General features: G+C 41.7%; 2 protein-coding genes and 2 long non-coding RNA genes across 8 annotated transcripts in view; all 4 read left to right on the top strand.

The window, feature by feature from the left end:
* Window positions 1-2,285: 2,285 nt before the first annotated feature.
* On the top strand, window positions 2,286-3,210 carry LOC136525395 (probable galactinol--sucrose galactosyltransferase 1). Its single transcript, XM_066518399.1, has 3 exons — window positions 2,286-2,293; window positions 2,601-2,723; window positions 2,826-3,210. Exons 1-3 carry the CDS (start codon window positions 2,286-2,288, stop codon window positions 3,208-3,210), a joined length of 516 nt encoding a protein of 171 aa, XP_066374496.1.
* Window positions 3,211-10,607: 7,397 nt separating this feature from the next.
* Window positions 10,608-11,758, top strand: LOC136525353 (uncharacterized). Of its 2 annotated transcripts, none has more exons than XR_010776500.1 (3): window positions 10,608-11,091; window positions 11,423-11,503; window positions 11,591-11,758. It is a non-coding gene; the product is annotated as an uncharacterized lncRNA (long non-coding RNA). The 2 variants fall into 2 exon arrangements; XR_010776501.1 differs by having other exon boundaries at window positions 11,563-11,758.
* A 3,702-nt stretch (window positions 11,759-15,460) lies between these two features.
* LOC136525248 (uncharacterized) lies at window positions 15,461-18,178 on the top strand. The gene is made up of 3 exons (XR_010776458.1): window positions 15,461-15,492; window positions 16,368-16,501; window positions 17,442-18,178. It is a non-coding gene; the product is annotated as an uncharacterized lncRNA (long non-coding RNA).
* Window positions 18,179-19,163: 985 nt separating this feature from the next.
* Window positions 19,164-26,756, top strand: part of LOC136527936 (protein DECREASED SIZE EXCLUSION LIMIT 1-like) — an 81,747-nt gene continuing 74,154 nt past the window's right edge. For 2 of the 4 annotated variants that reach the window (XM_066520802.1, XM_066520803.1), the window contains exons 1-12: window positions 19,164-19,600; window positions 19,753-19,815; window positions 19,901-19,969; window positions 20,436-20,492; window positions 21,013-21,206; window positions 21,315-21,370; window positions 21,579-21,672; window positions 22,094-22,160; window positions 22,651-22,733; window positions 22,858-22,949; window positions 23,478-23,584; window positions 23,797-23,860. In XM_066520802.1, coding sequence (XP_066376899.1) covers window positions 19,479-19,600; window positions 19,753-19,815; window positions 19,901-19,969; window positions 20,436-20,492; window positions 21,013-21,206; window positions 21,315-21,370; window positions 21,579-21,672; window positions 22,094-22,160; window positions 22,651-22,733; window positions 22,858-22,949; window positions 23,478-23,584; window positions 23,797-23,860 — 1,068 coding nt within the window. In that variant the 5' untranslated portion in view covers window positions 19,164-19,478. Of the gene's footprint in view, window positions 19,601-19,752; window positions 19,816-19,900; window positions 19,970-20,435; window positions 20,493-21,012; window positions 21,207-21,314; window positions 21,371-21,578; window positions 21,673-22,093; window positions 22,161-22,650; window positions 22,734-22,849; window positions 22,950-23,477; window positions 23,585-23,796; window positions 23,861-24,135; window positions 24,569-26,756 lie in introns of those variants that run through there. The other 2 variants (XM_066520801.1, XM_066520804.1) reach the window with 2 other exon arrangements.

Below are 26,756 nucleotides of genomic sequence, written 5' to 3'. Positions count from 1 at the left end.
GACCAGCAACAAATCAGTTAGCTCTTTTGTCTCTCAAATACTCAAAACTCACATGGGTTGGCTTGAGCACTTATGAAACATTATCTATCAACATGATGCATCCCTCTTAATAGTACGGCATACCTATTAAACTCAAGACAAACGGAAATATGAATTTGTACCACTTGAGTTGTTCTTTTGAATTGATGCCGTCCCTTCCAATCTTCATCAAGTAAGGGTGCTAACATGTTGATGTTGATCTTTTCACTTGAGCATAGCCATCTTGAGCATGTGACTTGATTCCATTCATCAAGTTTGAATAATCCCAAATGTATCAAGTCACTTCCATCAAATACTTCATTATAGATTTGATCCTTCACATCAATATGACCATCTAAGCTTGATTAGTACCTCAACTAAATGCAAGGACTTTCTTCTTTACCCTAGCTAGGTTCTTCGGCCGCCAAGCCGTCGCTTGCCCTTCACCCTTGCTTAGTACCTCGAAGCCTTTCCTTGCTATCTTCACCATCTCAAGCCATCAAGTCACATCTTGTGTTGAATCATCCATTCATATGTATTGTTATCTTTTTCATTTTAATTTAGCAAGCTTCAAATATGAGATCATTCCATATGCAATCCCTCATGTCTCATTAACTAATAATCACAAGCTTGCTTTCACATAGTACATGGAAATCCCACAATAAATAAGCCTTCACATGAATTCCATTTGCATTGTTGTCTTGTGCTTGAACTAGATTGTTTATACAACAACACATCATTTTGGCTTTCATTAAGTGCCTTGTGAGATAACCTATTACCTGTCCACACTTAGCAAACGGGTTAGTCCTTTAATCACGTTGTCATTCAATCATCCAAAACCCACTAAAGGGCTAGATGCACTTTCAGGCGTCTACCCCTACAAATGGTCTGCAACCTGCCAAAAATCTATCTACACAAGGCTTTAAGGCTACAAAAATCCTTTTGAACCTCTTCTTTTTATTCCCTTCTACCTCTATTTCTACAATGCTTTCTGGTGAACTAAGCTCCATTTGTGCTTTCCAGTTCACCAACAATTGGAAACTTTTCTCATATTTACCATATATGTGCTGAAGAGCTAGTTTCGTACCTGACCATGCCTTAGAATACTTCAACTTGATCCCATAATCATCTTCCGATTTGTCCCTAGCATCCTTGGCACCTTTATTTGGATTTTTCTTGAGCCATTCTGTCAACCTGCTAGCACACTAGTCTTGTGTTGCCATTTTTCCTTCTCTTAGCTTTGTAGTAGGATAGTTATGCTCAGTAGGCAATACTTTAATCTGCAACAAAATTGAATATATGTTACAAAAGTGTACCAAAAATAGTTTACAATAGAAAAATAAGAATACACAGGTTGTACCTCTATTGTTTTGCCATCATAAATCCTTGACGCATGTATTCTCCATGGGCAGCCCTCAGCTTTGCACTTGGCAATGAACCTGGTCTTGTCAGTCTTCACATCAGCAAATTCAAATCTAGTGATCACAGCATAGTGCCTCACAGCTTTCCTGAATGCTATGATATCAGGAAACAAGGCACCTTTCACAATGTTAGGATTTTCTGGATCATGAAGGACATTTATCTCCTGAGGATCTGCATCATTAACTTCTGCCTCAAGAGGAACACCTCCTTCAGCAGGAATATAATCAGAATTGTCATCAACTGGTTGTGTTACAGTGGCATTTGTGGTTGGCTGTGCAGGTGGTACTGAGATATAGATGTGTTCATCATCAATGCTCACGTACTCCTCTTCATTATCAAACATGTCTAGCTCCCTAGCAGGCTCAAACTCTGGCTCCTTTGTTGTAGCTTCAGTAGGTTCTGGCATGTTTTTTGTGGGTTTAGGAGCCTCTATATTGTGTTTTTTGGGTTCAGGGGCCTCTGGCTTTTGTGGTGGATTCACTTGGCTAGGTTGGTCATCATCAAGAGGAATAACACGTAGAGGTTCTAGCTCAGCATAGTCATCAGCAGTAGATACTGAATTATCAAATACACCTAGCAAGACCTGGCAACACATCTCAGCCTTATACATAGAAAACATATCTAGCAACTGTCTGTCATTCACTAATCTGACATCTTCTCCCAAATTCTTGTCAAAGAACCACAATCTGCCACACTGGCGAGATGACCATTGCACCTCTTTGGCTAAAACATTCATCAACAAGTCTACGGTTAAAGCACCTATGTCCACCTCCCACTTAATCAGAAATCCCTTTAAGCCTTGAACTTTAATCTCTAGCATGAACAACTCAGGCCTAGCACGAAGAATGGAAATGTAAAGGGGAAATCCCACAGCAAAAATGGGTCCATCCCCAACAGTGGCCGATCAATAGAAAATTTTGAAAGTTAGTAGAAAATGGAAATGTATAAAAAATCTTTATAATGAGGGAACAATAGATAATTTTGAAATCATTAGATCAACTTTAACTTATGTAAATAATGTAAAAATCATGTCAAACAAAAAGCAAGCAGTCTAAACATAATACACTTTGCCAGTCATACTACTTGATTTATGTACAAAATATAGAGAATTAGTTCAGATTCTGAACTTTCCCTATTATGTATATTAGCTTTGCAAACAGGTTGACTCACATTAAGGAGAACCACAAGTTTCAGAAAAATGGCAGAGAGGGTCATAGGGAAGATGATCCAGCAAAGGTCCTAGCACACATTGTCAATGAAATCAAAGGGAAACATAAGCTAAAGTATGACACCATTATATTGGATAAGTTGTTCTTATTCATTTATTACAGATGACAAAAAAATTCGAAAGTCATCTCTCTGACATGTTGTGTCAAACAACTCAGGTATGTGTATGTATGGCATGCCATTACTGGATACTGGGGTGGAGTCAGGCCAGGTGTAGCTAGAATGGAGCACTACGAATCAAAGATGCAGCAGCCTGTGCCATCACCAGGGGTTCAGAAAAACGAGCCCTACAATGCTTTGGACAGCATAACGACCAATGGACTGGGCCTTGTGAACCCTAAGAAAGTATTTAGTTTCTACAATGAACTCCACTCGTATCTTGCATCTGTTGGGATCGATGGGGTCAAGGTAGACGTGCAGAACATCCTTGAGACGCTGGGTGCTGGCCATGGGGGAAGGGTACTGCTAGCTAGAAAGTACCAGCAGGCTCTAGAAGCTTCCGTCGCTAGGAACTTCCTTGACAATGGCATCATATATGCATGAGCCACAACACTGACAACCTATACAGGTAAATAGCTTATGCTGAAATATCTTGAAAGCTTTCTTTGGTAAATCAAAGATGTTTATAAAAATCATGTCAAACAAAAAGCAATGAGTCATAAAAGATATTTATTGCAAAAAGATTATAAACACAATATCTCTTCAAGTCTACAACTAACATTTTTAAATGGTGTAAATCAAAGCTTAAAACATCAGCTACTAGCTGGCTCTCTCATCTCACAAAGCGTAGATGCTGCCCAATAGCCCAGCAGCGGTACGTCGCACGGTCCTCGTCTTCTTCGTATGTTCATGTACTTGCAAATACAGAGATTGGTAGATCCGCCCCTGATCCCCAACTACTCTAGTCATACCGACAGAAGATTTTGCAAGAGTTAAGAGATTACCTGGCCTTGTTGCCAGCCATGGCCGACGAACTGCTCCCACACGGCTCGCCGATCGCGGGGAAGTCTATCATCTTGCTCAAGCCACGACCATGGACTTCCAATCGATGTGTAGACTTGGGGAATCAAATCTCCTTCACCACCACCACCTGCTTCAGGCACGAATCGCCGCCTGCACAGGTTGCACAGCCTCCGTCGAGCCTGCACAGCCTGCACCACCGCCGCCGTCGAGCCGACTCGCCTACGCCACTGCCGACTCGCCTTGCTGGGTTAGGGTTCGGGGACGGGGAGAGAAGAGACGAGAGAAAGGCCGAGAAAGAAAGCAGAGCGAGCCGCGAGCGACCTTGACTCCTCATGTAAGTCGGATGAGGCAAGGGCAATACGGGCCATACGAAAAATGTTTCTGTATACGTACGCCTGCAAGGTGGGCCACAGGTCATTGCAAACGTACTTAATGGCATGAATCACGTTTCACGGGAATTACAATGGCATATTTACAATATCACGAATTGCAATGGTATATTTCTAAACTCGAAGAGTTACAATGGCAGCATTCGAATTAACCCTTTCTGTTTAGGGTATGTTTAGCTGGGGAGGTGAAATTTTTTGGGTATCACATCGGATGTGTCGGGAGGGGTTTTGGATACTAATAAAAAACAAATTACAGAACCCATCAGGAAACAGCGAGACGAATCTAATGATACTAACTAATCGGTCATTAGCACATATGGGTCACTGTAGCACTTAAGGTTTTTCATGGACTAATTAGGCTTAAAAGATTCGTCTCGCGATTTTGCCGAGAACTATGCAATTAGTTTTTTTTCGTCTATATTTATTACTACATGCATGTGTCCAAACATGCTCTTTTACTGTAGAAGGCAAAAAATTTTGGAAACTAAACAGTGCCTTAGATTGTCTTTGTTTTTCAGATTCAGATTTCAAATTGCAAAACACGAGAAATTTGAATTTTTAGTACGCTCGATGAACTAATAAAATTCTTAATATCAAAACCACACCAATGAACTGCTTCCCTCCTTTGTTATGGCTAGCAAAGCTTCAACATCGATAACCTTATCGTGACTGCCCACACGAATAAAGGAACAGTTCAGACTGGAGAGATGCCGTACCATTTGAATGGTCACAATCCAAATGGTTTTTTTACTTTTACTTATGCACACATTTGAGGCTGCCTCCTCTTAGTAGCAAGCTCTCATCTTGTTCGAGAGCAAGGATTTTCTCATGCACACACTATATCAAAGATAATTTACTGTGCAGGTAAAGTTCGTTGGAAGGTTCAAGATTTTTATGATCATGTTGACCTCCAGTCTAACAATAGAAACGCCAACATAATCATATTAAGGTCCTTTTAACGGAGCTCTCTACCTCTAGATCAAGTATTCGAGTTCCTCCCTAGACGACGGTCGCATTAGTCCATTGATTTATTGGAACCTCGTCATCCTATGGCAGTTGCAAGATGAGTCATAGCATGGCCTTCATCACTCTAGAAAAAAATAGAAGGCTTCCTACTATGGTGTCTCTCAAACCTTTTTTTTGCACATACTTGGTTCTTAATTTTGCTAGGATGATATAAGGGAATAATAAATAAAAATTTTAAATCAAGACATAGTTGAGCTTGCAAGGTAAGAGCAACACACATGATATTTTCTTTGTCTAGCTTTGTTGTGCCAGACGAGGTAATCCTTGCTAACTGAAGGAACTTAGCTATCCCATGCGGAGCAATGATTTACTTGTGCACACAAACAACCAAAACCACTCTCACATGCATGATTTTTTTGCTTGTTGCTTGAAATCAATGTTCCTCTTCTTAGCTCTCGAGCTCCAATCCACTACGGTAGACACACAATGGCAGACACTAAGAAATTTGGGTTGCTTAAATCGAGCTCTTAGCCTCTAGTTGGGGTTCTTCTCTTTTGAATTGACCTAGTTTCGATCTTCCTTATGTCGAATAACATGCTTTCACATCGAGCTTTGCTACATGAGGTACGTACAAGTGTTATTGTACCCCTTATCCTTGGGCAGATGGAAGATGAGAGCCTAGCTAGTTGTGGGCCTTGTAGTTCTGGAAAAAAAGAACATTAGCTGGATATACTTGGTTCTTAGTTTTGTTATGGTAAGGAAAGGGGATCACATTATATCTTTCACTTTTCCTATTCCTCAGCTGACTGAAATCTATGGTTGTGTTCAGTCGACGGTTCTGTCCGTCGGATGGACTTCAGCATCAGTGCGACATCAGTGCACTGTGTTCGGCAGCTATTGGGTCCGCTGTTCCTTATTGGGTCCAAGAATGCACCCGCAAATTGCCACCGCCCTACACCAGTGCTCTGTCTCTGCCCCCGATCCTCTATTCCTCTCTGTCTCTGCCTCCCACTCTCTCCCAGTCCTAGATCCTGCTCCTCCATCTCATCCGGCTCCATGGCACCCTCCCACCTCGTGTGGAGCACCAGCTGTGGTGGTGGTGGCACATCCCCTTCTCCTCCCCTTTAGCACCAAACTGGCCCCCAGTGGAGGAGCGATGGAGGAGCAGCGCACGCGCGACTACGTCAGTGGACGAGCAGCGCGCGTGGGCCAGCAATGGTGGAGCAGTGCGCGCGGCGGCCCATCCCCTCAACGGCGACGGTCGTCCCATAATTCCATCGCAGTACCAGCTGCATCTCCTTCCTCCTTGTCCCTCGTTGTTGTATCACTTGTTGTTTGTGTTTGTACTCGATCTAATTTCGTGATTGCGTGTTGATTTGGTCATCAATTGGTTGAAACCATATATTGAGGAGGGAACAGGGATGGAGATTTTTGCCAGTAAGGTTGGGCTCCTCGTGGAAATGCATAAGGTTGTATAAGGTTAGGGTTTGGTTTGATGAATTGTTGTACGCTCTAGCTAGTTGCAAATCTGTCTGGTCAATATATCCCTCATGTGCACAAGGGATTTTTCATCCGATGGCTTTTGCCTAATCATAATAATTTATTGATTCAATTCAACAGAGAGCCAGAGACACACAACTAATTGGAACCTTGGCAGATCTGTCATTATCCTGTAGTTACTGTCTATTTGTTTGGTGTAGTGTAGGCAACTTTCTTCATATAAATGCTACTATAGCATGTGTGTGTGGAGCCAATATCCTATCAAGGGTGGTAGTGTGGATGCACTTCTTTTCTTTTACAGTGTTTTGAGCATGCAATTGTTTTCATCAACCGATAGCTATGTTCCGGTGCAAATCAGTGAGTTGGTATCACACTTAATTAGCCGTTGTAAGCTTTAGTCATGTGAGCATTAGCTCTTGTACTTGTATGGTTCAACTTATCTACTATTCTATTTATTGTTTGGTACATTAGTTGTTTGATGAAATATGGACAGATTTCCATGCCTAAACTATTTTCACTTGCAACTAGCACAAATGATTCGGGTCGAGGCTAAAATTCCCCCTTTATATGTGGTTGTTCAGTTTTCTGAATTTAAACTCTAAAGTCAGGAGTGCCACTTGCAGCTTTATTGTTTGTTGTTTCTATCTTGTTTGAACCACTGCGGTATGAGTATGAGATAATTGTCAGTGTTCACTTTGCTATGCGGCTAGCAAAGCACGCCGTGAAGCTTTTTTAAAAAAACTTTATATATGTTGGTTGTGTCCTGTATGAATGTTTTTCTGACTGAACTGATATCATCACTTCCCTAAAATTCCAAATGGTGGTGAGAATGGTTGGGACCCCCCTTCTCTGTTGTACTGCACCAACGTTGTAAGCTTATTACAGCCAAAATGATGCTTTGTCCCTTTTCTACTTTAGTACAAGCTTCAGTTATCAGGTTATAGTTGAGACAATGATTAAATGATGATTTGTCCCTTTTCTTTTTCAATGGTGGTGAAGGTGATGGTGTAATCTGTAGATTTTAGTTTAGTCAATGTAGTTTCTTCATCATTTGACAGCTTGTAATTCTGTCAATGATTAATGGATTAAGGTTTCAATGTTGTTAACTGAATATAGAGCAAATTAGTCTTTTGTACAGTGCAAGCAAAAACCAAATGCAATGGAGTGGAATGTCTTGTGTTCTTCACTGTTAGTTAATGCTGAGCATTTCCACAAGAACTCTTATATCACATCTCCTATAAATTAGTTTACACTTTTCCTATGCATCTGTCGCCTGAAATCAGGCTCCTTCTTCAGTCGACTCACCGTCTGTCCGATACTCCGATAGGCATCAAGATTTGTGCGCCTGTTGTTGTGGTTGTCGGGTCCATCCTTCTTTATTGGGTCCAAGATTATAGAGCGCATCCGCTACTGCCTTAAGGACATATGGAGTACACCCAATTTGGGGGAACACTGTTCGAATTCCTCTATCGGCGCGCCCAGACAGGAAGGGACTCGGTGGTGGAGCTCGTCGCAGCGGAGGGGGCGATTCCTCTAACTCTCTCTGTGCTCCTCTCCATCCAGGCGTGTGGGAGCTCCTCTCTCGTCGATTTGGAGTCTCCCTTGCTGCGCCATTTGTAGAGGTCGTCAGGAACATTCAGATGTTCTTTGTGATTTGTGCCAACACACGCCTCTTATTTGTCCTTGTTCTTTCATAGAAAAAAATGTTTCTTGCCATTTGTGCTAGCACATCTTGAAATTTTCTTTTTTGTGACTTGTGGCTGCGCACATCAAGTTTTTGCCCTTACTTCCATAGAAAAAAATTGTTTCTTGTCTTTTGTGCTAACACATCTTGAACTTTGTTATTTGTGATTGTGCAAGTACACACCTTTTATTTTGTCCTTGTCCTTTCATAGAAAAAAATGTCTATTGTGATTTGTGCTAACACATTGTGATTTTCATGTCTATGCAGGGTTTTGTCTAGGAACTTGTTGTATGGAGACATGCCCTTCTCCATCTCCAAGCTTAAGCTGGCTGAGGACCTTCTCCATCTCCAAGCTTAAGCTTAAGCTATATCTTTTAAGATATGGTAACTTTTGCACCCACCTATACTTGGGTTATCTTAGTGGTTACAGTAAAAATGTTACGTAGTGGCAATATGTTGCATCACTTAGAAGCACCATTTTCTTGATTGCAAATTTATTATTAGTAAATTGCACACTTCAACTACTGAAATTATGGTGTGTAAATATCTACTTGGAATGCTTTTTCTTTGATGCGGTTCTACTAAAACTTGTATTTTTTATGTGTGTTTGGAATGCCTTGTTTGTCTATAGCTGCCACTATTTGTCCTTTTGGTGGCATAATTATGTTCCCACTCTTTCCTTGCAGCAAGCTCTGAAAACAAGTGGGCTAAAGGATGACACCACCTGTGTCATAGTTGACATTATCCCATCCGATCATTTTGACATCACCGCAATTGTCTCCAAAGACACATGAACTGGATTCTGAAAATGGGCATGGGGAGCTTGTTTTGCTGTGCTTGGCAGAGATATGTGAGCAAGGAGAGGAGTTCGCCCTCTGCTGTAGAGTCCATTTCCAAGTCAACTTGAGGTTGAGCAAATCTGGAGCCTAGGTTGAGCAATGAGAATTTCGTTGTTTCTGTTAGTTTGCTATTCGTATCTCTGAACTCGTATTTTGTGGTTTCAGATGTTTGCCTTGTATTGTTGCTTTGTTAAGCTAGTTCAGTGTAGCTGTTGGAATTATTTGATTTTCCCACTATAATTAATTGTGGTGTTAAGCTGACAACTTTGAAATATGTTTTCTGAAGGTAGGAATGATGAGTTATGCTATCACATGTCAAGGTCAATTGAAAATCTTTTTTTTACCTTCTTGAAATTAGGAACATTATTAATAGCTCTCATTTTCTGACTTACACATTAGGCTAAAAGTTAGGTCATTCCAAGAGTTTGTGTACCTAAGTCTGCAGTTGTGAGCATCAAAGAAAAAGAAATTATATGTAACAACCCGACAGTAGGCCAATAAACTTATTTACTGGTAGGAGACTAATATTAAAAATAATTGAAAGCAAAAAAATGTTGAATTCGTGCTTTTCTTACAAATATTTGTACCTAAATCTGTGATTAGTATCTTTTTACGCAAATTTATGTTTCCCTTTTGGGTTAGTGGTGTCAAGTTTAATAAAGCTAGATAGATTGCTCTAGTGTAGTTCATATATGATTGCTTTGGTGTTGTGCTTATATATCATTTTCCTGAAAATAGGCTACTCCGCTGTCATGCTTGGTAATATTTTTTCAACTTTTTCCTGTCTATTGTGAGTTGGCTATACTGCATTGTTTGCTTGTTAGCAGTCACCCTGTTCATGGGCTGGTTTTTGCGGTTTGTGGTTAAATTCCGAACCAACCCAGGATCTGTATGCCGGTGCGGTGCAGGGCTAGTTTCCGACGGGTTGGAACGAATTTGATTAGTTTATTGGGTTGGTTTGGTCACCCGGTTTCCGACGGGTTGCGTGGCTCAGCTGCAACTATGCACGGCAAGGCGGTGGAAGCACTTGTGAGCCTCTCCACCTCAGGCCATCCCTCGGCGACGGCGGCCTAGTTGAGTAACTGGAGGCGCTTGAGCGCGCTGGCGGCACCGATGACACTCCTATCCAGTCTGGGGCGGTCCCGGTCGCGGTGGGGGTCGCAACGGAGCAGTGCCGAGAGCAGAATCACGGGACGCTTTGTTGAGGCGATGCGGCCAAGGTGCGCGGGCGGGTGGGCGGGCGGTCTAGGAGCATCGTGGCATCCTGCGTGTCGTGTCGCTCGAGCCGCCGTCGTGGCCGCCATGGACGTCCTTGATGGACTGAGCGGCAACAGCGTGCCGCCGCCGTCACGGACGTCGAGCGTGACCTCGATGTACTCATCCTCCTCCTTGAACCGCGTGCTCCAGGCGCTGCCGCTGTTGCAACGCGAGCGCGGCTGCAGCGGCGACCACGATAGCGCGGCGGCAGGGGTGGGATTGAGTGCTGCGGCAGGGTCTGTAACCGTCTAGCGCTTTTCCCCCTGGGTTCGATGGGTTTCGGTGGGCTGTAACCGTAACCGGATAAGGCCAAAAAAATCCGACGCTTGGTAACATGGGTTGCAACCCAGACCGCTCTGTAACCACGATGGTGGTTTTCACTAAGTTGGTTACGGGCCGGCACCCGGTTTTGCTAAACCGTTGAATAGGCCGAGTTAGCAGTGAGATGTGAAATCTATTTGACAATATATATTTCTATATATCTGTCTAGTTCTCTCTCACTTTCTCTCTCTCATTTACATAATTGCTTTCCAGAACATGCTGAAGCTCAAGTTTTTTTCCTCGGTCGATGTGTCGCCACTCAAGTTTGATTCATAGAATCTATTCCTAATTTCATTTGGTTTGTTGGGCTTGTCTGTAGAGGAAGAGGGGGAGGCCACCTAGCTCCAAGTCTGCCAATATCAGGATTGGGAGGCCACCTGGCGTGTAGTCACACAAGAGCAAGTTAGTGCAGAAGATGACATTGGTCAAGCATATGGTCACCTTGCTTGATAGTGCTAGTTTCAGCAGCAACAGAGGAAAAGATTGACTTGGACTCAGGAATCACGTAGAAACTTACTCCCTCCATCCCAAATTATAAGTCATTCCAAGAATCTTGGAGAGTCAAAGTTTCTCAAGTTTGACCAAAATTATAAAAAAAATTACAAAGATTTATGACATCAAATAGGTATACTATAAAAATATAATTAACAAAGAATCTATTGGTACTTAGTTGATATCATAAATGTTATTATCTTATTATATAAACTTGGTCAAACTTGAGATGCTTTGACTCTCCAAGATTCTTGGAATGACTTACAATTTGGGATAGAGGGAGTACTTGTTTTGACTCTTTTCCTGTAATATGAATCGAGTTTTACTATTGACACGGAGTGCAGGCCTATTCCTTTCACTCAGGATGCTGGATGAGACCACCAAATTATCCAAGTGATGTCCAGATTGCACGGCTCTATATAAAGGTTAGTGCTCATTTTCTGGTCTGTCTTCAATGCACAGTGTTTGCTGAACTCATTTTTAGTTCTTCAACTTTTATGATGATGATGCAGTGAATGTTGAGGCTTTCATGAACAAGGCTTCATCTTTTTGTCTCCGAGAGAGTGTTTGTTGTGCACAAATGAATACCCTATTCTATAGTTATCTCTGCAAGATTACACAATATGGGTGGCAATAACTGATTCTTCTATTTATGGATGGCCAGATGAAGGGTGCATACCCCGAAAGGTCTTCCAAAAGGGTGGCTCATTCTTAGCTGGGAATTTGCCATTCTCAAGGGCAAGAGCATCTTTAGAAGGATCAGCACCTTTAAGCATGAGGGTTATCTTCTTTGGTCAAATTATATTTCTTTTTTGAAGACACTGCACCACGTGCATGATTTAGGGTTTTTGCAGAAGCACCATGAAGTCACTCTGTATACTAGTAGTTCTGAAATATACAGACCATAATATGGGTTTATATTGTGCATAAATAACACCATACCTGCAGGCGTAGAGGTCAACTTGAACTTGCCTAAGTACAGTTTTTGGAAGTATTAATTGCATAAGATCTAAAAATTTCTGTAAAGAAATAAGCTTAAGTTTGAGATCTTTCCCAAGTACCCCCACTAGGTCTTTCTTCTCAGTCTAGTATTCTGGTGCTTAATGGATTCGCTTTTAACTTCTTAACCTACTTACTATTTGGTTGTTGGCTTTGTTGCCCTCTAGTGTAATTTTAACGATGGCAATTAATAAGGGCTTGCGATCTATTTTATTTTAGGTTCCTGTATACAAAGAGCCATCATTTGTTATCCCATGAGTTGCAGCAATTTTTTGACACTTCTGAATGTTGTGGCAACTCCATGTTACATGTGCCCTGAACTTTTTACTAACATTTCATACGGTCCCATGGTAAGACTATACACATCAATTTTCTATTCTTCTCAATATTGGGTGTCTGTCATGTTGGCTAAACTCCTGCTAGCTACTGGATCTATGAGATGACTACTTTTAGGCTTACATTTAAAGCATTTGTGAGTGCATATACTCTGGTCATTGTAAGTCACTGGCCGATATACAGTTCTGTAAATTCATTCATGCATTTCAAGTAAGCCATTGGCCTATATAAATCATTGTAAGTCATTGGCCCATGTACATTATATTGCTTTGTCCATTTTGATGTCCCCTGCTCATGAAAACAAAAAAATATTAAGTTAATTAATTGCAATTAACAACAATATAAATTGCAAGTATTGAGCGTTGCAATTGTAGTTCTGAGCATATGGAATTTGTCCTCATCATTGTTATTGCATAAATTGGTGTGTGATTTGTGCCGGCACACCATTTTTTGTCGTTGCCATTGTTATTGCACCAATTTTACATGTCTGGTGATCTCTTCTAAGCTTCAAGAGTAATTATCAGTATCATGTAGTGTAGCTAGCTTTTTCTGCAACTACTTTTGTTTGATAATTAGTTTTCCATTTGCAGGTATTTGAGTAAATTATTGACAATCCGTGGGGTATCAGGCGCCATTATTGCTCGCCTTATACTTGATCAGGTTTGCATTTTCTTTCTCTCCCTTGTAAATCCAAGGACATATTTAGTCTTGAAATTTTCTTCCATGTCCCACACTTGTGTCTACAATTGTCATATATTTTGTTTATTGTGATCTGTGATTGTGTTAGCATAGAAAGATTTTGTAATCTTTCCTTCTATAGAAAAAAATGTTTATTGTGTTTTGTGATTGTGTTAGCATAGAAAGGTTTTGTAATCTGTCCTATAGAAAAAAAATCTTTATTGTGTTCTGTGTGTGATGAGCAAATTATTCATGGTGGCTTCATGTCACTCGGTCCCCGAATTGTAGCTGCTCACTATTTGTAGTTACTCTTAAATGATTATTTGTGATGTATTATTATCTTGTCTTGTAGGTTTACTGGTATGATTGTTGGTTGTGAAAATCTGGACCCACTATGGTGAAAGGTCCTAATATGGCTAGAGGGGGTGAATAACCTATTTAAAATTCTACAAATCAACTAGAGCAATTTGATTAGTATGACAAAGAGCGTAATGCAAACTTGCTCTAGCTCTTCAAGGGTTACAAGCCACCTATCCAACAATTCTAGTTTCAATGATTACTTAGGCACACAGACTTGCTATGTAACTACTCACTAAGAGCTCTCAAACTTGCTACTCTAAAGAGCTCAACTAGATAAATGTAAATAATAAAGCAAGCTCTCAATTCTAATTACACTAAAGAGCTTGTATCAACTAGTTTGCAAGAATGTAAATAAGTGAGTAGGGTGATTATACCGCCATGTAGGGGATGAACCAATCACAAGATGAAGATTATGCCAATCACCAGGAGAATGCAAATGACAAGAGACAACCGATTTTTCTCCCGAGGTTCACGTGCTTGCCAACACGCTAGTCCCCGTTGTGTCGACCAACACTTGGTGGTTCGGCGGCTAAGAGGTGTTTCACAAACCTCGTCCATACGATAGGACACCGCAAGAACCGACCCACAAGTGAGGTAACTCAATGACACGAGCAATTTAATAGAGTTACCTTTCGGCACTCCGCCGGGGAAGGTACAACTCCCCTCACAATCACCAAAGGCGGCCACGAACAATCACCAACTCGTGCCGATCCTTCACCGCTGCTCCAACCATCTAGGTGGTGGCAACCACCAAGAGTAACAAGCGAAATCCGCAGCGCAACACAAATACCAAGTGTCTCTAGATGCAATCACTCAAGCAATGCACTTGGATTCTCTCCCAATCTCACAATGATGATGGATCAATGATGGAGATGAGTGGGAGGGCTTTGGCTAAGCTCACAAGGTTGCTATGTCAATGAAAATGTGCAAGAGAGAGTCCTTGAGCCGGCCATGGGGCTATAAATAGAGCCCCACTCAAATAGAGTCGTTATACCCCTTCACTGGGTAAAACGCACTCTGACCGGACGCTCTGGTCATACTGACCGGACGCTGGCCCTCAGCGTCCGGTCGCCCGATGGACGCCATGCGTCACCAGCTTCAAACGCTGTTCGCCTGATTTCAACGGCTACGAAGCTGACCGGATGCTCCGGTAAAACTGACCGGACGCTGAAGCCCCAGTGTCCGGTCGTTTCTAGTAAGCTCCCCGAGGCGTATTTCTTCGACTGGACGCATCCGGTCCACCTTGACCGGACACAGACCAGCGTCCGGTGCTCAACCCGAGCCACTGTGCCGTCTGACAGCCTTTCAGCGTCCGGTCGTTGAGTGACCCAGCGTCCGATCAGTAGACCGACGCCAGCATCATTTCGACCAACTCCATTTCAACTCTAACTTCTTCACCCTTGCTCAAATGTGCCAACCACCCAGAATTTGCATCCGGCGCAATAGAAAATAGGCATTCCCTTTTCCCGAAAGCGCCGAATCCCGCCGAGCTTGCTCGGCGGGAGGGAGAGAGGGACCCAAACCCATCTCAACCCTGCAAACACCACCTCCTTTGTAAATATGCCAACACCACCAAGTGTATCGCCTTGTGCACAAGTGTTAGCATATTTTCACAAACATTTTTAAAGGTGTTAGCACTCCACTAGATTCTAAATGCATATGCAATGAGTTAGAGCATTTAGTGGCACTTTGATAACCGCATTCTGATACGAGTTTCACCCCTCTTAATAGTACGGCTATCAATCCTAAATGTGATCACACTCTCTAAGTGTCTTGATTACCAAAACAAAATAGCTCCTATTGTTTATACCTTTGCCTTGAGCTTTTTGTTTTTCTCTTTCTTCTTTCCAAGTCCAAGCACTTGATCATCATCATGGTATCATCATCATCATGCTATGATCTTCATTTGCTTCATCACTTGGAGTGTGCTACCTATCTCATGATCACTTGATAAACTAGGTTAGCACTTAGGGTTTCATCAATTCACCAAAACCAAACTAGAGCTTTCATATGGCCTGATTCCAGTTGGAGATACTTGAAGGTAACTGCTTATTCAAAGTTTATTATTTCCATTATGGTCTTAAATCTTATACTTGTGTTTGGAATCACTATCCACTTATAATATCGCATTGTCATTTCATAGAAGTTCAGATCTGTGCAAAAATACTGGTGCTTGGATTGTGGTTGACAATACCTATAAGTCAATATTGTAAGGTGATATTTGTTAGAGAGAACTGAGAACAGCCGTGAATTATGGTTGTAGTCAAAGGGACATATCATATAAGCCATTAGAACTCTACTCCCTCTTGAATATTTGTCCAGATGCAAGCCACTCTGATTTTTTTAGACCAAAGGCATTGCAAGCCACTCTGATGGTACACAGAGAGGATTTCTAGAATACATCTTAGGTGTTTCCACATACCGTGCCTTTGTAGTGGTGCCAGATTGTAATCTAGTTTCCATTTCTCTCATATGGGAGTCATGTTTGCTTTAATAGACACTAAGACCTATCCATCTGTCTCCTTTCCTTGTAGCTTTGCTTCAAGCTTGGGCATGCTTCTCTAGCAGCAAGACAAGAAATGGTTTTTACTTCCTTTGTATTGGCCTATTGGGTATTATAATGGGGATATGCATCAGAACATGATTTTGTGTTTTCTTATGTTGATCAAATTGTGTGGCCATAGTAGATTGCATACTGGCAAAATTCACCAGTTTATCAGTTTTTGGACTTCTTGCAACTATTACATTGTTCTGCAATGAATCATGAAATGTGGATCGACACTAGGAAGAGCACATGCTTTATTTAATTTGAACATTACGCAGACAATATCCAGCACAACAGTTGCCTTTCGTACTTGTAGTGTACTGATCAGTCTGGGTAGGACATACTAGCTAATTACATTGTTCTTTGTGCAGGACGTTGCTTTCGGAATAATGGACTTCTCAAAATAAGACCCAAGGGTAGTGTGCATCATTTCAACAACTGGAGCTGTTTCTACAACAACTCTTCTCTAAGATTCAAACTCTAGTGGTGCGATTACTTATATGAGGTATGTTGTTGTTGGTTATCCCGTATCTTGATGTTGGACAGACAAACACAATGACACTTGTATCTTGAATATGTAAAGTTTAAATTCTATCTCATTCAATTACTACCTACTTTTAATTACTACCTGCTTGCAATTACTACCCCTTGTGTGAATATCTAACTTTGGAATGATATCTGTATGCACATAATTGTCAGTTACGTAATTGCAGTTAGCAATAATGTAAATTACAAGTATCCGGTTGTGCAATTTTAGTTTTGAGTATATGCAATATGCTAGTGTTAAACATCTGAACTATTTGTTTGTTGTGATTTGTGCACTAGTGTACTAGTAATTCTTTAGAAGTCTTTTTACAACACCAATTCTATCATAGTTACTTGTTGATCCATAGTATGAGAAAACGCTTTCAGTATTCGATACCAGTCTTGTAGTTTGGGCTCATTTAGATGTTTCAGTATTATGCGAGTGACAACTTAAGTTACTTAAAGTTTAGAAAACAAGATTGGGTGCCTTTTGTCCATGGGCACTTTGGTTTTATTGATGAGTGTGCTTTGCTAATGATTTAACTGTGTAGTTCATGTGCCATGGCACCACTCTCATCATTACATTTTGTACAAAGCTTAATACAATCAAATGTTGGTTTGGCTTGTCATCATTACTTTAGGTTCTTTGGTATCTTGTAGATTGTAATCAACTTAACTGTTAAGACACATAGTGTAGTTTGTCTAACAGAAGTAATTGCACTTTTAAGCACTTAAAGTTGCACTAATTCAAATGTGCACTTTGTTTGCTTGTGCTGGCAACATTGCAAGGTTGAGTTTCACACAGAAAAAGGGTCATACTCTAGGTATTTAGAAAGGTGGACGTATGCTTACGTTGTATTCATTTCTTAAAAGCGAGCATTTACATTGTCGAATCTGCTAACCTACTCTTGTGTACCCAGGTTAATCACTTGATATATGGTTCGGTATAGAGGAGGATGGCTTGGTTTGGTTACTGTCAAGAACTGTGGCAATGATTTCCTTGTGTGTTGCTGGCTGATGCCACACAACCTACTGATGACTGGGGCGATCTCAAAGGGACTGATACTCAAGCATGTGGCAATTTGAATGGTATGATGATAAAGAATGTGACTGACTGTAATGGAGTTCCTATGAACAATAGTTATACATCCAGAGAGCTAAATTTGTCCTCTCAACATGCTCTGGCTCATTTTGAAATATAGTCTAGAACATATAGATACTGCTTTTTTAAGCATTAGTGGGCTTCTATAATTGCACACATACCATCAGGTCTTGCTATTTGCACACGCATGCAGTATAATTGCATTATCGAATAGTAATAGTTGAAATAATACAAATGTGCAATTATCTTGTGTATGGTCTGAATATTTCAGCATCATTTATAACTGGAGGTTGCAGTGGCAGAATTGTTATTTTCTATGTATGCTTGTACGTCTGTTTATTGGGCTGATAGTTTGATTTTGGGCTAAACGAGCTATAACGGGTATCGGATCCTGCGCCCGTTAAGCTTTGGCGGGCCCGGTAGCATCTGTTATTCCAAAACGGGTTGATTCGCGGACCCGGTAAGGTTTGCTAGCGTAGATTTAAACTAAGACAGATCCTAAGCGTTGGATGCTGATCTGATGGCTCACAGACGTCGACTGAAAAAATGCTAGATTTCAGTCGACTGGATTCAATCGACTGGGTTCCCTGTATCTTTTGTCTAACCTTTTGCTGAGTATGTTGAGATGAATCTACCGTACTTCGCTTCCTTTAGCAAAGGAACTTAGCACTTTGATGAAATCTTTTTATCCATGATCCACCCGTACTATGGATACATCTTTTTGTTGATCCTACTTGCTAGCCGTAGCTACTGCTCAAGTTCTAAAATAAATGCTTATGAATTATTTGCACTCATGGGTCAATGGTGTAACAAAAGCAGTGCCATCGACGTTTAATCTCGAGAGGTTAATCTTCGTCCTTAGCTAAAAATCACTGCCTTAGGCCGGTTCATTAGAGCAAGCGTAATAACAGGTTGCAACCTGTCTAAATACTAAGGTGGAGAAGAGAGAAGATGAGAAAGAGAGTAGAAACGGACTGTAAGTTTACAGCCGGCTCAGACACAAGAACTAAGAAATTTTGTGAGAGAGACATGTGGGCTAAGTATTACAGTAACAGTGAAGATGTAACTATTACATGGGTCATCACAGAGAAACCTTCGGGCCAGCTACTGACTACTCCCTCCATCCCAAATTATAAGACGTTTAACTTTTTTGAACTCAAGTTTGACCACTCGTCTTATTCAAAAAATTTATGTAAATATAATCAAATTCAAGTCATTATTGAAGAACTTTTATTAATAAACCAAGACATGACAAAAGAAGTGATATTTTGCACAAAATTTTGAATAAGACGAGTGGTCAAACTTGATGTCAAAAAAGTCAAACGTCTTATAATTTGGTATGGATTAAGTATATTATTAGCATTGCTCTTAAAGGTTTAGCTACGTCTAAAACAACTTTAACTATAGCCTCTCCGAAAATACATGAGATGTCTAGAATACCTTTTTTTCTTTCTTTCTTTCATTAACAGTTTCTTTTTATTTTTCCACCATCTATTTCTTTCTTTCTTTCCCATCTCACGGGACGGTCAAACCGCACGTCCGCACCCTCGTCTCCTTCCCAGTTCCCACCCGCGCGGGCCGCGTCTCGTCCCGGCCGCCGGCCGTTGCCCGCCAAAGCTTCGCACTAGGCCCCCAGCCTCCCCGGCGCCGTCGCACCTCTCCTTGGCCGCCGACCGTCGCCCTCCGAAGCTTCGCCTCAGGCTCCCCGGCGTCGGCGCGCCTTCCCCGGCCGCCGGCCGTCGCGCGCCGAAGCTTCGCCCGGGCCTCCCCGGCGCCGTCGCCCCTCTCCCCGGCCGTAAGCCACCGCCCGACCCAAGTCTCCGTCCCGGCCGCCGAAGCTCAGGCGCAAGCCGAGATGGCAGGCCTCGAACGGCCCCGCCGCCGCCCTCCCCCGGAGCCCGTCGCCGTGCTCCGCGGCCACCGCGCCGCCGTCAACGACGCCTGCTTCCACCCCTCCCTCCCGCTCCTCTTCTCCGGGTAATATAATCCCTCCCTCTCCTCGCTCCCTCCCCTATCTCCAAACCCCTCCCCGATCCTCTGCAGCAGCGAGCACGCACGCACTCTAGCACGACAACCTGTTTTCTGTACCACCTGTGTGTGACTTACGCTCTTTGGTGCTCCTTTTCCAGTGCGGCCGACGGGGAGCTGAGGGCCTGGGACAACGCGAGCCACCGTACCGCTTCCTCTGTGTGGTTCGTCATTTCTGCGCTCTGCAACCATAGGCGATTCAGTTTTGAGCCGACTTGGTGTGACGCCAATTGCATGCGATTTTTGTAGGGCTCATGCTGGGTCGGCGGGAGTGTATTCTGTCGCTGCTGGTGCTGGACTTGGGAATAAGATCATCAGGTGAGTGGACATGAGCCAGATAGTTGATTTTGTTCTTTTCTGTAGGTTTGCACAGAAGTTCCTAGATCAATCTACGATGCTCTTGTAACCAGGCTACTTGACATGTTCTGTATGCTACAAACTCGTAATGTATTAGGCTGCCAACTAAGAAGGGCCATTTCAGTGTAATAATTCAAGTCTGAACTTCAATTACATAACATTGACATGTAGAACTGGAAATGTACTTCAAGGGGGGTTCTTCAACTTCTCAGTGAATTTAGGATTAATTTGGACTAGATCCTGAGGAGAAAAGTGACTATGACTGGACCGTGTATCATACTATGTGTTCCAGACAAGTAGACAGTGTCAGAACTCAGAACATTGTTGACTGTAGATTGATGAGCTGTTAGGTGCAGCATATTTTGACTAGATTATTTTCTCGTTCTGATGATTTTGATCAATGTGTTTGCTTCTCATGTTGATGCAGCCAGGGCAGGGACGGGACTTGTAAATGTTGGGCGATTGAAGAACCTGGGCTTTCACGGTATGACTGCTTGTTTGCTCACCCCATTAGAGCTTAAAACAAAAGTTGTTTTTCTTCTGGAGAGGCAGGTGTACACATCTACTTTTTTTTTTTCAAATGAAAAATGAGACCTTACATTTGAAGGATAATCTGGGACGTGATTAGTGGAAAACAAACTCATGAACGTAAATGCAAAGGGAAAACCTATATTTGTCATATTATACACATATATAGGCAGAAATACTGCTAAACTTAGAAGCCATATAGCTGATCAAATTCAGTACTTTTCCAAGACAACTTCCAATCTTTACCCTGAATGAGTGAATGCAGAACAACTATCATCAGCCCATCAGGTCTCAAGCCCTCTGCTGTCAGTTATGTATGCAAATCATATTCTGTAACTATCCTTTGATCATCAATTACTTCATCGACACATCCATCTTATTGATCTGTTTGGTTCTTAGTGGACTTTATGGTTCATGTGAGATTTGTGTTGTATGGATCCGTGTAGAATTATATTCATCTTATTGACTTTTTGTAGGAAGCCCCTATTTACAGTCAAAACAAGCACGTATCACTTCTGCAAGATGTCACTGGTGAAATCTTCTTTTACACATGCCACAAAATCCGGCTCAACCTGTTCAGCTAGTGACGTAGAGCCACAAAGAGTGTCATCTGAAAATACAGAATGCCATGGTGTAAACCCTACAGTAGCCCCACAAGAACATGATCAATGTATTGAGCCAACACTTATTCGCTCTTGTAAAGTCACTTATTCGCTCTTGTAAAGTCAGATAACTTTTTTTTGGTGTAACTGACCTTAATAACGTTTTGGTTGGCTAGGCACTACCTCTAATGGGCATAATATGTTGGCAATTGCTGGCGAAGAATCGTCCCAGGTTAGTCCTTAATTAAGCAGCCTTTTGATCAAAATTGACCTATTGTATGAAATGAATGATATTAGTACCACACTACCACTGTTACTAGGTATAGTAGAGAATGCTTGGATGAGCTGGTGAAATACAGCAGTCTGTATGGTTTTTTCTATTTATTTAATGCCTTAGTTTTGTTTTCATGCTGTAACTCAAAGGAGAAAAAAATCTGCAGGTTGAGCTTTGGGACATTACAAGTGCTAGAAAGATCGTAACCTTGCCCCAAACATGTAGTGCTAATACGACAAATCATCGTACTAAGAAAAAAGGTTTGTTTTCACTTTTCTAGATGTAGCTATTTTGTCTCATGAGAAAGCATCAAGTGCAGGTTAAGTCTAGTACGTTGATCAAGTATTATTTTGTACTCTTTTCTTTCTAGATCCTTCAGTCATTGTACTCCTATTTCCTAGGGCTAGCCCCTTCATGACAGTACTAAGAGCTGCACTATGCTGGTATATAGAATGGATTTGGAGGATAAGACTTTTTCTCTTTTAGGATTTACGGATATGGTTTAGCCGTTTAGGTTGGATCCCTGTTTCATAATATGACAATACAATGTGGTCCATAATATGATACTAGAATGTGGTGTAGTGCTCGGCATCTGCAGGGCAGTAATTAAATTCCCTTTAAACTGTGATGGCATTATTTATGCTTTAAGTAACGCACACAAACTTATCCTGTTTATTGTAGGACTATGCATGGCTGTGCAAGCTTTCATCCCACATGAATCTGCAGGCTACGTAAATATCTTGTCAAGGTTAATATCAATATCAAGCTTTTGTTCATTCTTGGTCTGCCAGCTAATTACTTGTCTATGGTACCTTCAAAAGTTAAGGACTAAATATGGTACCTTGATCTCTAATCTAACCACATCTTTTGTTCATTCTTGGTCTGCCAGCTAATTAATTGATCTAAGAAAGAATCGCATCACATATGATTCACTAGAAATCTTCTTCTCCAGTCATTTCTTATTGTATATCTTCGCAGAACGTCAGTTTGATTGTTCCCCTAATTATGGTACCTTGATCACTAATGTAACCACATTTTTTATTCATCCTTGTCTGCCAGCTAAGTACTTGATCTAAGAAAGAATCACATCACATATGATTCACTAGAAATCTTCTTCTGCAGTCATTTCTTATTGTATATCTTGCTGAACGTCAGTTTGATTGTTCCCACTGAAGTATGCTAGCATTTCCAGTTTACATAATGGGTTATTAACAAAGCTCTGGATTTATTGAAACTAGTTACGAAGATGGAAGCACTCTTTGGTGGGATGTACGAAAGCCTGGGTTACCTTTATCTTCAGTGAAATATCATTCAGAATCAGGTCTCTTGCAGCCCCCCCTCAGTTTATCATTAGCCGTTCAACTGCTGTTTTTCAATAATAGTTACATTTATCTTCCTTTGATGAAATAGAACAAAGCATGATCTAATAAGTTGCAGGTGTGCAGCTTTATCCACTGCTATTGATGGGTTTTGCAATGGTGGAATCTCAGGGGGTGCTGATGATAAAGTAGTCATGTTCACGCTTGATCATCCAAAGGTTTGCCCATCTCTGTCCTTGTCATGGAAGGTTTATGCTGTGAATAATGTTATTCGTCTGGCCCTGTTTACTACAAGCCTGAGTGTGCCTTGTATTTCTTGCAGGTTTCCAAGTTATATCTTTGTTAATGCATTATTAGTAATTTTTCCTAGGTGCATGCAAATGCCATAATACATACAAGAAGTGCTTATAAGAATCTATCATTACAAAGGAAAAACTCAGTTTGGGGCTAGCTAATTTACATTGATTAATTTTACTGTATCTAATGAATGTGCAATACTGTGAGATATGTGATAGACTTTATACAAGGTTTGCGAGTGTCATATAGATCATGTTATGGTGTTGCTATTCTGGTGTTAATAATTTAAATATTTTGCAGATCATCACAAGCATCTTCTTGATTTGGAGATGTAGTGTTTTTATTCCATATAGGAGTGCTTAGAATTGTGCGGTGAACTACGAATTTTGAGTTTGTTTGTAGGTCCTGTTGCCTCATTGTGTTGATATGATATTTCCTTCTGATTGCAGGGCGCATTTATTCTTAGGAAAGAAATAGAACTTGAGCGACCGGGTATAGCTGGCATAGCGATTCGGCCAGACAACAAGATTGCTGCAACCGCTGGCTGGGATCACAGGTTTTTCTCCATTTTCATGTTTTTACTGTTTATTACAGGTGGTAGCAATTTAACCCATTTTAATGACTTCTAAACTTCTCTATCAGTAATTAAAATCAATGTTAATGTGGTTCTGGTGATTCTGGATGCCCTGGAAGAGTTTGGAGGACTTCCTAATGTCATCTCTTCTAGTTGTTGCATCTGTGACCTTTTCAGTGGATTTACCCTTGCAGGATTCGAGTGTATAACTACAACAAAGGAAATGCTCTAGCCGTGTTAAAGTATCACAGTGCTTCGGTATGCAACTTGTTCATCTGATTGCGTTCTTTATTTTCTTTTCATATAATCCGGTGTGTATGTGTAACTAAGCCAATCGATATAGACTTCACCTCCCTCAGCTAGCACCTACTATAACATTGCCAATTTGCCATCCTCTCATTTACCAGAACTGAAATATTGCATTTGGTCCTTTGTGCCTGATGATATTCAGCCCAGTTACTGAAGCACTCCTTCAGGTTCACTCGGCTAATTTCTGCCGGCATCTAATGTTAATACTTTCTTCTTCTTTACAGTGTAATGCAGTGACTTTCTCATCTGACTGCAAGCTCATGGCTTCGTGCTCAGCGGATACGACGGTTGCGTTGTGGGACCTCTATCCCCCAAAACCCCAAAGCAGAGTGGACATGGCCTCCTGCTAGTTCAGCTGGGCCTTCAGTGCTGAATCTGGTTTTTGCTCGTGTATATTACTAGTGATTTGCGCGCGCGCCCATGCGCGCGAGTAATGGCCGCAGTTCTATCTGGAAAATGAAATTATGTTGACAACGAATGAATATAACAGGTTCTATCTTTTTTTTTTGGAATAGAGGTATTTGTTCCCATTACTCAGTCCACAGTTAGCCCAACAACAAGGCAACACACACGATGAATAGAAGGCTGAATTTCTAAAACAGCTGCAACATGTTCAAACACTACATATATATTCCATGAGGCATAGAGTACATAAGCCGGATTTCTAAACCGGGATGTGAGGTGTCCAAATAGTACATATATCTTTTATGAGACAGACAAACAGGATATTCTCAATTTCCTCAATTTCTATCTTCGTGGCATAAGTTGTATCATCATCGATGCTGAAAGTGTGTTCTTGTTTCACTCGAAGATGCAACCATCTTCCAGCTGTAGCGAAGATACTTTTGGATCGACCCTGATCACCTTTGGAACCTGAAGCAGAAACCGTAAGTGACAAGGATGTATGTTTCATGGAGAAGAGGTGATGATGCGGCTTAAAGACAGATGATTGAATACCTTGGGAATGTGGTCCTCTTCCTGCATCGCTGAGTGTTTCCTGTGTAGGAGTGTACCCTGTTTCTTCAGATAGTGCTGCCATCCTGGGAAGAACACAAGCCTATTAGGAATTTGCAACATATCTAATTCTGCCAATGGTGCAATGCCATTTGCAAAATTTACCTGAAAAATACAACACGTAGCCGTTAGAAAATTCTCCAGATCTGGCACCTGTATATATTCTCATTGCAAAGTGTATTTTCAAAGAACCAGCATGCTGCAAACATTCGTATACTTCCCTACAACTATATGGTTGTCTGAATATATTATAATTATAGAAGACTATAGATCAAATCACAAGCCAGCATTCTTGAAATTTGCTTTAAGAAATTAGAAGCATACAATAGAATTGTCGACAAATTTGACCATTTCTCAAAATATCTTGCCTTTCAGTTTAAGAACATGTAGATGCATTTCTCAAAAGGCAATTCTTCACAATCCCTCAATTTTCACAAATTGGTAAACACGCAGCACAATTGCTTGGTGGTCTAAATTAGTTAGCAGAATAAATACCAGCAGGTTGTCGGAACAGTACCGTTCAATTTAGAAGAATCAAACATAGCCTAAGATTATAGGGGATGTGAAAGTGCATTTGCCCCCTATGTGGGTTTTTGTGCATTGATGACATCCAAGTTAGGGACCAATGAGATCTTAATGAGATGTATTGCAGCTTTAGTCCTTTCGAAAGTTTTAAAAGAGTTGATCTAACATGAAATGATATCCCTCAATTATTCAAGTGCAAAAAGCGGACGAACCCAAAGCGCTCTCCAAAGCCTTTTTATTTTGTTTTAGGTTTAGATAACCGTACTATAAAGAGGGATGCAAATTTAGGTGGTCTGAGGAAGATAGAGTGCTCAAACATAAAAACAAAATCAAAAGAAAGACAAAAAATCACCTCACGAACAATTGGACATAGTTTATGAACTTTTAGTAGAGGGAAGTTCCGGCGTGAGTGGGAGTTCTGGCTGTCGGAAGTTCCGACGTTTGGTGCCGGATGTCCCGGCGCTTGTTGACTTAGCCGCAGCCTGTCGGAAGTCCCGGCTCCCTCCGGGAGTCCCGACACTTCACGACTTAGCCGCCTGCGCAGCTTCGCCCGTAGAGTGCTCAAGCATAAAAAAGTAAAATCAAAAGAGAGACACAATCACCTCACGAACACTTGGACATAGTTTGTGGACTTTTGGTAGTCGGAAGTTCAGGCGTGAGCCGGGAGTTCCGGCTGTCGTAAGTTTCGACGTTTGGTGCCGAAAGTCCCGGCGCTTGTTGACTTAGCCGCAGCCTGTCGAAAGTCCTGACGGGAGTTGGGAGTTCCCGGTGCCGAAAGTCCCGGCTCCCTCCGGAAGTCCCGACACTTCACGACTTAGCCGCCTGCGCAACTTCACCCGTCAGAAGTCCCTACGGGAGTCGGGAGTTCCAGGTGCCGGAAGTCCCGACTCCAGTCGAAAGTCCCGACGCCTTGGGACTTAGTCGCGCTGGCTCGTCATGTCTGTCGGGAGTCCCGACGAAAGTCAGGAGTCCCGGCTGCCGGAAGTTCCAGCGACCGCCGGGAGTTCCGACAATATGCGAGCAAGCCTAGTGGACTGTCTGCGTGAACATTGTTTTTGCGTTGGGCCGGAAGTTTCGACGATTAGTGTCGAAACTTCCGACTCAGATCTGAACGGTTGGATTTGCCGTTGAGTATAAGTAGCTCCTACTGTCCAGTTCACTTTGATGCGTTCCACTGATCCACTTTGTTCTTGTTGATCTGACACAGGCTTGTAAATCTGAACCTGTTACTGTTTATACATACTGAAACCGCACTGTTCACATGGTACTATTTAAAGTGCGCCTTTGTTTAGTTCACCTGTTACTA

Source organism: Miscanthus floridulus, chromosome 19 (genome assembly GCF_019320115.1).
Source record: "Miscanthus floridulus cultivar M001 chromosome 19, ASM1932011v1, whole genome shotgun sequence".
Classification (NCBI taxonomy): Eukaryota; Viridiplantae; Streptophyta; class Magnoliopsida; order Poales; family Poaceae; genus Miscanthus; species Miscanthus floridulus.
Note: the sequence above shows the minus strand (reverse complement) of the source record. Positions and strands in the feature narration are given on the sequence as shown.

Excerpts from the sequence above, each read along its gene's own strand:
- LOC136525395 (XM_066518399.1), top strand. Across the intron at positions 2,724-2,825 it reads AAAGGGAAACATAAGCTAAA|GTATGTGTATGTATGGCATG; the intron begins GTATGACACCAT and ends CAAACAACTCAG.